At 43.3% G+C, this 12,050-nt stretch overlaps 1 protein-coding gene across 1 annotated transcript; it reads left to right on the forward strand.

Moving 5' to 3' along the window:
- The first annotated feature begins 636 nt into the window (after window positions 1-636).
- On the forward strand, window positions 637-8,039 carry LOC124018675 (galectin-2-like). Its single transcript, XM_046334017.1, has 4 exons — window positions 637-717; window positions 6,042-6,121; window positions 6,832-6,991; window positions 7,542-8,039. The coding sequence occupies exons 1-4, from the start codon at window positions 715-717 to the stop codon at window positions 7,686-7,688; spliced, it is 390 nt and encodes a 129-aa protein (XP_046189973.1). The 5' UTR covers window positions 637-714; the 3' UTR covers window positions 7,689-8,039.
- The last annotated feature ends 4,011 nt before the right edge of the window (window positions 8,040-12,050 follow it).

Raw genomic sequence — 12,050 nt, forward strand, 5'->3', positions numbered from 1 at the left:
ACTATATTTACCACTAGATCGCAGTTTCATTGGTCAAAATACAGTGGATGGACACCTACATTGACTGTACTCGAAAGGATCAAATGAATCACTAAAATGTCCAGTTTTGTTGTGTAAGACTCAGAAACACCCTACAACAGGCTGGAAGGGAGAAGAATGAAATGAGAAAGAATGAAAAAAGAAAAGGGGAAAATCTAATAGATAGAGCCCTCCACCCTGTTGAGAAATATGTTCCAAATGGCACCATTTTCCCTACATAGTGCACTACTTTTGACAAGAGCCCTATGGGCACCGATAAAAAACAAATGTGTACGCTATATGGTGCCATTTGGTACATTCTCTGGCAACTCACTCCAAATATATGTGACTATCTTCGAGTGGAGGCTGCTAAGGGGAGGATGGCTCATATTAATGGCTGGAATAATGTCTGGAATAGTTTCCATGTGGTCGATACCATTCCATTGACTCCATTCCAGTCATTACTATGAGCAGTCCTCCCCTCAGCAGCCTTCACTGCTTCCTTCTATTGCTTGGTTGGAAATGTAGGCTAGTGATATTATTGGCCCTGATTGGTCACCACTTTTACAACTCCTTCTCTTATTGGCTAGTACAAAATTCTAAACCCTGCCCTTTCTACAATACCAGACTGTAAAATGAAAACTTTGTCACTTCTCAGGCTTTTTCTGCTGAGGTTTCATTGAGAAGTCCGCCAAGATGGTATGTATGACTGTAATTCATTCAGAACTATTCTTTTATCAACTTTCTCTGCTTTCAAACTATCTACACACTGCAGCATATCAGATACATTGTTTAAACACCTCCCTTTCAAAGGCAAATCAATACAAGGTTGTGTGCAGCTCCTGAAATGTATGTTTTGCTTTGATACTGTGTTATCATGATTATTATTATCACAGTACAAATAACCTTGGGACAACTGGAATTTAATATGAGTCTGTGATTAAATGACTTTCATTGCCGATATGATTTATTCTACTACAGGGGCAGTCCATAAAATCCATATGTGATTCTTTGTAGTCTTTTGCAATAGTGTTCCTTATCTTGATGTACTTTGAATAACTGTGAGTGGTGAGTCTGGAGATTAGTTGGATTCAGGGTTGTAAAAAGTAAGAGGATGACACCTGTATATTATACAGCCTTTAGATCAGGGCTCTCCAACCCTGCTCCTGGAGAGTTACCCTCCTGTAGGTTTTTACTCCAACCCTGTTCCTGGAGAGCTACCCTCCTGTAGGTTTTCACTCCAACCCTGTTCCTGGAGAGCTACCCTCTTATAATTTTTAACTCCAACCCTGTTTCTGGAGAGCTACCCTCCTGTAGATTTTCACTCCAACCCTGTTCCTGGAGAGCTAACCTCCTGTAGGTTTTCACTCCAACCCTGTTCCGGGAGAGCCACCCTCCTGTAGGTTTTCACTCCAACCCTGTTCCTGGAGAGCTACCCTCCTGTAGGTTTTAACTCCAACCCTGTTTCCGGAGAGATACCCTCCTGTAGGTTTCCACTCCAACCCTGTTCCTGGAGAGCTACCCTCCTGTATGTTTTCACTCCAACCCTGTTCCTGGAGAGCTACCCTCCTATAATTTTCACTCCAACCCTGTTCCTGGAGAGCTAACCTCCTGTAGGTTTTAACTCTAACCCTGTTCCTGGAGAGATACCCTCCTGTAGGTTTTCACTCCAACCCTGTTCCTGGAGAGCTAACCTCCTGTAGGTTTTCACTCCAACCCTGTTCCGGGAGAGCTACCCTCCTGTAGGTTTTCACTCCAACCCTGTTCCTGGAGAGCTACCCTCCTGTAGGTTTTCACTCCAACCCTGTTCCTGGAGAGCTACCCTCCTGTAGGTTTCTACTCCAACTCTGTTCCTGGAGAGCTACCCTCCTGTAGGTTTCTACTCCAACCCTGTTCCTGGAGAGCTACCCTCCTGTAGGTTTCTACTCCAACCCTGTTCCTGGAGAGATACCCTCCTGTAGGCTTTCACTCCAACCCTGTTCCTGGAGAGCTAACCTCCTGTAGGTTTTCACTCCAATCCCAGTTGTAACTAACCTGATTCAGCTTATAAACCAGCTCATTATTAGAATCAGGTGAGCTAGATTAGGGTTGTAGACCGTAGGATATCCAATAGTTCAGCAGTCTAGAAATATTCTGTGTCACAATATAAATGTGTCTAACTTTGTTGCTTTGAACCACAAGAAATGTACAACGTCAATGGATTCTATACCCAACGAATTACGGAGTTTTTGAGAATTGACTGGAGACTCCACCTGTTTGATGATTAACGTCATTATTGATCTGAGATATAGAGACAGGTGATGCAGTGTTCCAAGGTGCGGCCGAGGTATAGGGTCTAACTACCATATCTTCTACGTGACTATTACCATGTGATACCAGGGACATTGACCCACTGATACAGAGGACACAATGACTACCATTTATTAGATCCAACCAATGATTGTTTGAAGGGAGGTATTATATGAACTCAACAGCATCATCGACGATGCAGTGTCGCACACACACACACACACACACACACACACACACACACACACACACACACACACACACACACACACACACACACACACACACACACACACACACACACACACACACACACACACACACACACACACACACACCACGGATTGTAGTATAGACAGAGGGTGTGGTAGGGTCTTAGCTCGTCTTTGAATCACCAGTTTCATCCTCTATTTTGTTTAGTCTCAGTGTTGTAAACCATTTATGACTTTACTGTCTCCTTGTGACCACTTGCTGACCATCTCAACGGTCAAACAGCATTCAAACAACGTTTAGGTCCTGTTTTGCTGCTTTTATGACCCTGTGTTCGGTATTTTATGACTGATCCCAGATATGATTGTGCAAACATGGCGTGACAATGACCGTAGGAGTTGTCTAGTACAAACAGATCTGGGACCAGGATATGGTTTTATTACCCATGGGTGTTTCACTCACTACCCCAATAAGGTTGATCATTAACACTGAACAAGATAACCTGACCGTAGGTTCTGTTACCGTGGTTCCCTGTGCACCACAGACATGCTGATACGAATCTGTAAAACACCGGTGGCTGGTGGCATCTTAATTGGGGAGGATGGGCTCATAGTAATGACTGGAACTGAATGAATGGAGTGGTATGGAACTCATCATGGTTTTCCACGTGTTTGATATGTTTCCATCCACTCCATTCCAGCTGTAATGATGAGATGTCCTCCCCTCAGCAGCCTCCTGAGCTGTAACGTTTATGAAGTAGCACATGCCAGTTATGGATAACAACGTTTTCAAAAACACAAAGGTCAACGTTCATACTGATGTCATTGACACTTAAGGATGATCAACTAAAGGTTCATTGCTCCATCGTCATGTCAACTCCATCGTCATGTCAACTCCATCGTTCAACTCCATCGTCATGTCAACTCCATCGTCATGTCAACTCCATCGTCATGTCAACTCCATCGTCATATCAACTCCATCATCATGTCAACTCCATCGTCATATCAACTGGGCCTAGATCAGTGGTTCTTAACCTGGGTTTGATCGAACCCCAGGGGTTCGGTGAGTCAGTCTCAGGGGTTCGGCGGAGGTCAAGACACACATTCGACTCATATGATTTGTGATGACACGCCATCATTGGCTGTAGGTGATCACGCTTCATCGCTTGGCCTATCTGTGCTGCAGGGAATTTGGTGCGCTCAGAAGTCGACTTGTGACTGTCGTGATGGTACGTCTTGTGATTTCTTTCTTAATATTTTAATCCCTTCATACTTACTATGTCGAGCAAAAAAATAAAGTGGTCAGACGAATATGTACAATATGGATTGACATGTATAACCGAACGTGATGGGAGTCAGCGTCCTAACTGCATGATTTGCAATGCTAAGTTGAGCAATTCTAGTCTAGCACCGGCAAAACTAAGAGAACACTTCCTTAAGCTGCATGGAGATGGAAAATACAAGAACACAACGCTCGCTGAATTCAAGGTGAAGAGAGCCAGATTCGATGAAAAGGCTACTCTGCCTGTTCTCGGCTTTGTACCCATCAACAAACCGATCCTCACAGCATCGTACGAAGTTGCTTACCTGATCGCAAAGCAGGGCAAACCACACACCATTGGTGAAACACTCATAAAACCAGCTGTGTTGAAGATGGCGAATATCATGATGGGAAAAGAGGCTGAAGTTAAGTTATCCCAAATTCATCTTTGAAATGACACCATCAGTGACAGAATAGAGGACATGAGCAAAGACATCTTGGCTCAAGTAGTTGCAGATCTGATTTCAAGCCTGGAAAAATTCAGCCTTCAACTCGACGAGACCACAGACGTTTCCAATCTAAGCCAGCTTGCTGTATTCGTGCACTATGTGAAAGACGACGTGATAAAGGAAGATTTTTTATTTTGTAAGCCTCTTACAACAACAACCAAGGCAGCCGATGTGAAGAAACTTGTGGATGACTTCTTCAAAGACAACAATCTTTCGTGGGATATGGTTTCTGCAGTTTGTTCGGACGGAGCTCCAGTCATGCTGGGAAGAAAGTCTGATTTTGGTGCGCTAGTGAAAGCCGATGCACCACACATCATTGTTACGTATTGTATTCTGCACAGGCATGCGTTGGCAACAAAAACCTTGCCTCCAAAACTGGCAGAAGTATTAAAAATTGTAGTGGAATGCATGAACTATGTGCGAATTAGTGCTCTGAGGCACCGCATCTTCAGTGCGCTGTGTAAAGAAATGGGCTCTGAATTCGAGGCACTTCTGTACCATTCTAACGTTTGGTGGTTATCCCGGGGACAGGTGCTGAATCGTGATTTTGCCGTGCGTGTGGAATTAGCCCTGTTTTTGCAAGAGCACCAACATTGTCATGCAGATTGCCTCAACAATTCTGAGTTCATTCTCATTTTAGCGTACATGGCTGATATCTTAGCAGCTCTCAGTCATCTCAATCAAAAGTTGCAGGGCGGTGGAGTCAACATCATCGAAGCGGAGGAAAACCTGAAGGCTTTAAAAAAAAGCTACCGTTATGGAAACGACAAACAGAGAACGATAACTTTGCAAACTTTCCCCTGCTGGACGACTGTGTAAGTAAGATCGAAGATGTATCTGGAATCGGAGACATTTCTGTACCTTCGGAACTGAAGCAAGCAATTGCCACGCACTTAGATGAGCTTGCAAAGTGTCTTGACGGATACTTCCCTACAAGAGAGTCATATCCAGCATGGGTGAGACAGCCGTTCACGTTTAGTGTTGAGACAACAGATGTCAATGATGAATGCCTCGATGAAATCATTGAAATTCAGCAGAGCCACGTTCAACAGCAACTCTTCAGAACAACAACTCTTTCAACGTTTTGGTGTCAACAAATGGTAGCGTACCTTGTTATTGCTAAGAAATCTCTGGAGATTTTCATACCGTTTGTTACAACATATCTTTGCGAGCAATCCTTTGAGGATGCTGGACATAAAAACGAAGAAAAGGAACAGACTTTGTTGTGAAAATGACATGAGAGTGGCACTTGCCAAGGTGAAGCTGCGCATTTCTGAACTGGTCTCTGAAAGGCAACAGCAGAAGTCACACTGATTTGCAGCAAATATTCATTATTATGTTTTTGTTTTTGTGTGAAAATCATGTTTTTATGATTTTTTTCTTTGAACACAGTGATGTTGATGCACGGTTCATTTTGTGCACCAGTAAACTATGTTATGAATTTGAAAAAAATAATATTTTATTTTTCCAATTAAGAAGGGTTCGGTGAATGCGCATATGAAACTGGTGGGGTTCAGTACCTCCAACAAGGTTAAGAACCACTGGCCTAGATGAACATTATCCCTGTTATGGGAACCAAACTCTGCAGACCAATGAGTTTTATTTTCCCACTTCTCATTTACTCTTAGTCTCTGCTATTTGTACTGTTCATTTGACAAGGTAACTGTTTTCTATGAGCTCAGTGCAGTAAGACGCTTATTACTGTGCATTTATCCCATTTGTTAACCCCTTGGTTGTCTAATTTCTCCTTCCTAGACGTTCCGTGTGGAAAACATGTCCTTCAAGCAGGGTCAGGAGATGACATTCACAGGGAAAACCAAGTCTGGAGCCTCTAAGTAAGATCCTGACACTTCACCTTTCAACCCAAACCAAACACAGTGTTTCCCCTAACATTAGTCCTAGAGACACTCCTAGTGCCTCACTCACTTCTCACTCCCAAGATTTAGCAGAACCCTGACACTCTTGGTTTCAATTAAATGTTTTGGTGCTTGTAGACCTGATTGTACTTTTCGGGTATTTCGCAGCCCACCAAGTGTATATGGGAAACACTGCAAACAGTGCACATACAAGTTGGTTTCAACTATTGGTTTCAACTATTGGTTTCAACTATTGGTTTCAACTATTGGTTTCAACTATTGGTTTCAACTATTGGTTTCAACTACTGGTTTCAACTACTGGTTTCAACTACTGGTTTCAACTATTGGTTTCAACTATTGGTTTCAACTATTGGTTTCAACTACTGGTTTCAACTACAGGTTTCAACTATTGGTTTCAACTATTGGTTTCAACTACTGGTTTCGGTGTTTGTAGCCCCGGATGTCACATTGGGGGCCTTTTGCAGCCCACAATATACATACCAAAAGGTTGTCATGGTTATTGACATGGTTTCAATTCAATTTGGCGAAGCAAAAACAAACCACGCTCATGGAGAACTTATTGTGTTACTTTTTTGGACTGAATTATCATATCTCATTTCCTGTTTCATTTTATCTCTCCCATCTCTCCCTCTCTTTCTCTCACTCTCTCTAAATATACCCCCCCATAGTTTCACCATCAACATCGGCCACGACAGTGACAACTACGCCCTCCACTTCAACCCTCGTTTCAACCACGGACACATTGTGTGTAACTCTCTGTCTGGAGGAAGCTGGGGAGACGAACTCAAGGAAGGTCACTTCCCCTTCCAGGATGGAGAGCAGTTCAAGGTGTGTGTGTGTGTGCTCGCATGTGTGTGTGATAAGGTAATAATCACCAGTCTAACATTTGGTCATAGGTCAGTCTGGTCACACAGTCTGTTGACTCTAACTGCAAATATAATATGTAACAGTTATAGAGTCCACAGTTAGTCTACACTGGTGATTATAACTGCATCTATTGTATAAGTACATCTGATAGAGGAGATACAGGTTTTATAGTTTAGTAATCTCAATGGCTCATAGATTTGTCTCACTGGGAAGCCAGTGTAAGCCTGCCTAACCGTTGAATTGAATCATTACAAATAAGTCATTAACCAGGAGCCATTCAAATAAAGTCTACAGAAATTAAGCAGTGGATCATTATAAAGATTCTAGCCTCCCATGCCTGACTGCTACAGACTGCAGACTACAAGACACATGGCTGGTAAATGAGATTCTAAACATTTATCTCTCTCTCTCTCTCTCTCTCTCTCTCTCTCTCTCTCTCTCTCTCTCTCTCTCTCTCTCTCTCTCTCTCTCTCTCTCTCTCTCTCTCTCTCTCTCTCATCCCTCCGTCCAGCTGGTCCTCAATTTCACCAATGAGCAGTTCTACATCAAGCTGCCAGACGGTCACATGATGGACTTCCCCAATCGCCTTGGCGACTGCAAGTACAAACACATCATGGTTGACGGAGATGTCAAGGTCATCAGCTTGAAAATCAAATAGAGGTTGACCTTTAACCTCTGACAGCTGTCTAAATCCTTTGAAACAATACCTGTGAATTTATTTATACCAACTCTGAGCTCTTATTGTGTACGTTGTGTAGTGAGAGGAAAACCCACTAGGTGGCGCCACTGTCAAACACACTTCTACCAGAAACCTGTGGAGAGACCATTCCAGATGTGTTAATAAAACCTCCGTGAAAGCAAACAATGTTTTCAATATCTTTATGTGGCCTTTGTATAATCTTTGAATACTTTTGATGTGTCATTAACGAGAGTCTGGATCTTTATTTCCTTATTCACTAGTATTCAAATCTGTGTACCCAACCAATAAACTTCGATTTGTTTTAGTGTATTCTCTTTTTCTCTTTCCCCCTCTCTCTCTCAACCCCCCCCCCCCCCCATACTCGTACAGCGGTCAGTCATGACATCATCAGAGCGAGACACATTACTGTTTATTAGACTGTAGCCTGAGTGTTTAATCCTCTTCTGCACACACACACACTAGTGTAACCTGGGTGTTAACCATGGTCTCCCACCATAAAATAATAGACTGAACTCACTAGGTCAGTGTACTCACTTATACACTCTATTGCCACTGTCCTGCCTGTCTGCCTGTTAGTCTCTCTACCTCCTGCCTGTCTGTCTGTTTGCCTGCCTCCTGAATGTCTGTTTGCCTGCCTCCTGAATGTCTGTCTGCCTGCCTCCTGTCTATCTGTCTGTCTGCCTGCCTGCCTCCTGCCTGTATCTGTCTGTCTGCCTGCCTGCCTCCCTGTCTGTCTGCCTACTGCCTGTTTGCCTGCCTGCCTCCTGTCTGTCTGTCTCCTGGGTGAACTGGAACATCAGTGGACTGAACTCACACTTGGTCTTCTAGAAATTTTAGTAGCTTTTTAGTAGTAGTGGTTGATACCAATTCAATGCTAACTCTCTTTACGAAAGATGTTAATCTATGCTGAGTCATGACTAAGGCTAAGCAACAAGCTATCGAGGATGGCTGGCAGCCTAGTGGTTAGGGTGTAGGTCCCGTAACCAAAACGTTACTAGTTCTAATCCCAGAGCCGTCAAGGTGAAACATCTGTTCATGTTGCTGTGAGCAAGGAACTTAACCCTAGTTGCTCCAGGGTTGTCGTTGATCATTGGCTGTGAGCAAGGCACTTAACCCTAGTTGCTCCAGGGTTGTCGTTGATCATTGGCTGTGAGCAAGGCACTTAACCCTAGTTGCTCCAGGGTTGTCGTTGATCATTGGCTGTGAGCAAGGCACTTAACCCTAGTTGCTCCAGGGTTGTCTCCAGGCACTTAACCCTAGTTGCTCCAGGGTTGTCGTTGATCATTGGCTGTGAGCAAGGCAGGGTTGTCGTTGATCATAACCCCCTAGTTGCTCCAGGGTTGTCGTTGATCATTGGCTGTGAGCAAGGCACTTAACCCTAGTTGCTCCAGGGTTGTCGTTGATCATTGGCTGTGAGCAAGGCACTTAACCCTAGTTGCTCCAGGGTTGTCGTTGATCATTGGCTGTGAGCAAGGCACTTAACCCTAGTTGCTCCAGGGTTGTCGTTGATCATTGGCTGTGAGCAAGGCACTTAACCCTAGTTGCTCCAGGGTTGTCGTTGATCATTGGCTGTGAGCAAGGCACTTAACCCTAGTTGCTCCAGGGTTGTCGTTGATCATTGGCTGTGACCTCCATCTCTGATAGGTGTCTCTCTGAGTGTCTCCATCTCTGGGGGGATTTGGGGGATTTGGGTAAAAAAACACATCCATTTCACATGTGTATAGGACAATTATGTGCAATAGGACAAATATAATTGAGATAACAGAGGACCAGCTTTTGATTAGATATTGATTGACAAACTGGACTCAAGTAACTAACTTTCAGTTAAAGTAATTAAGTAACGAACTGTCAGTTGAAGGAAAATTAATATCAATCAACTCAAGTTATTCAGACCAAATGGTTCGTATACAGTTGAAGTCTGAAGTTTACATACACCTTTGCCAAATACATTTAAACTCCGTTTTTCACAATTCCTGACATTTAATCCTAGTAAATATTCCGTCTTAGGTCAGTTAGGATCACCACTTTATTTTAAGAATGTGAAATGTCAGAATAATAATAGAGTGATTTATTTCAGCTTTCATCACATTCCCAGTGGGTCAGAAGTTTACGTGCGCTATATTAGTATTTGTTAGCACTACCTTTAAATTGTTTAAAACTTGGGTCAAATGTTTCAGGTAGCCTTCCACAAGCTTTCCACAATAAGCTGGGTACATTTGGGCCATTCCTCCAGGCAGAGCTGCTGTAACTGAGTCAGATTTGTAGGCCTCCTTGCTCGCACACACTTTTTCAGTTCTGCCCACAAATTTTCTATAGGTTTGAGGTCAGGCCTTTCTGTTGGCCACTCCAATACCTTGACTTTGTTATCCTTAAGCCATTTTGCCACAACTTTGGTTGGGGTCATTGTCCATTTGGAAGACCCATTTGTGACCAAGCTTTAACTTCCTGACTGAGGTCTTGAGATGTTGCTTCAATATATCCACATAATTGTCTTTCCTCATGATGCCATTTATTTTGTGAAGGAAGTGCACCAGTACCTCCTGCAGCAAAGCACCCCCACAACATGATGCTGACACCCCCGTGCTTCACAGTTGGGATGGTGTTCTTCAGATTGCAAGCCTCCCCTTTTTTCCTCCAAACAGTTCTATTTTTGTTTCATCAGATCAGAGGACATTTCTCCAAAAAATACGATCTTTGTCCCCATGGCGGTTTGGAGCAGTGGCTTTGTCCTTGCTGAGAGGCATTTCAGGTTATGTTGATATAGGACTTGTTTTACTGTGAATATAGATATTTTTGTACCTGTTTCCTCCAGCATCTTCACAAGGTCCTTTGCTGTTGTTCTGGGATTGATTTACACTTTTTGCACCAAAGTACGTTCATCTCTAGGAGACAGAACACTTCTCCATCCTGAGCGGTATGACGGCTGCGTGGTCCCATGGTGTATATACTTGTTTGTACAGATCAACGTGGTACCTTCAGTTTGGAAATTGCTTTGGAAATTGCTCCCAAGGATGAACCAGACTTGTGGAGGTCTACATTTTTTTTCGGAGGTCTTGTCTGATTTCTTTTGATTTTCCAATGACGTCAAGCAAAGAGGCACTGAGTTTGAAGGTAGGCCTTGAAATACATCCACAGGTACACCTTCAATTGACTGAAATTATGTCAATTAGCCTATCAGAAGCTTCTAAAGCCATGACATCATTTTCTGGAATTTTCCAAGCTGTTTAAAGACACAGTGAACTTAGTGACCCATGGAATTTCTGACTCAATGGAATTGTTATACAGTGAATTATAATCTGTTTGGAAAAATTATTTGTGTTATGCACAAAGTAGATGTCCTAACCGACTTGCCAAAACTATAGTTTAACAAGACATTTGTGGAGTGGTTGAAAAACGAGTTTTAATGACTCCAACCTAAGTGTATGTAAACTTCCGACTTCAACTGTAATCTGTATCCACGCTGTCCAGTCTGTGTTGTGGTTCTGTCGGTCCTGTTAGTATTAACATCAATCAACTGAAGTTATTCAGACCAAATGGCTCATATAATCTGTATCCACGCTGTCCAGTCTGTGTTGTGGTTCTGTAGGTCCTGTTAGTATTAACATCAATCAACTGAAGTTATTCAGACCAAATGGCTCATATAATCTGTATCCACGCTGTCCAGTCTGTGTTGTGGTTCTGTAGGTCCTGTTAGTCTATTTTGGCAGGATGAATAACGCTAGACATTCCTGAGAGACAATTTACAGGACAACACGAAGAGACCTGCCTCAAGGCTTTGGAATGTTGCATGGTGGGACCACATTCCCTGGTGAGAGGCCGCGGTCTGAAGAGTGTGTGTGGGGGGATTAGGGGTAGGTGTGTGTTGGGGGATAGGGAATGTGTGTGTGTGTGTTGGGGGGCGGAGGTAGGGGTAGGTGTGTGTGTGTGTGTGTATGTGTGTGTTGGGGGGCGGAGGTAGGGGTAGTGTGTGTGTGTGTGTGTGTGTGTGTGTGTGTGTGTGTGTGTGTGTGTGTGTGTGTGTGTGTGTGTGTGTGTGTGTGTGTGTGTGTGTGTGTGTGTGTGTGTGTGTGTGTGTGTGTGTGTCAGTGGGGTCCATCATAGACACATAGAGTGAGGAAACTAGCCACCAACAGAACACACAGCGTTTCTTACAATCGCTGATAAATGTGATGGCATGATTACCACACATTACACTGGATGTGAAAGTTAACTCTATTGCCAGCAGAGGGCAATGTCGTAGTCATTTTACCTCTAAATCAATCTGTCAACACTTTATTAGAACAATCATGTAATAAAAGAATACAAGATGAGAAAAACCAA

Source organism: Oncorhynchus gorbuscha, unplaced genomic scaffold (assembly GCF_021184085.1).
Source record: "Oncorhynchus gorbuscha isolate QuinsamMale2020 ecotype Even-year unplaced genomic scaffold, OgorEven_v1.0 Un_scaffold_561, whole genome shotgun sequence".
NCBI lineage: Eukaryota > Metazoa > Chordata > Actinopteri > Salmoniformes > Salmonidae > Oncorhynchus > Oncorhynchus gorbuscha.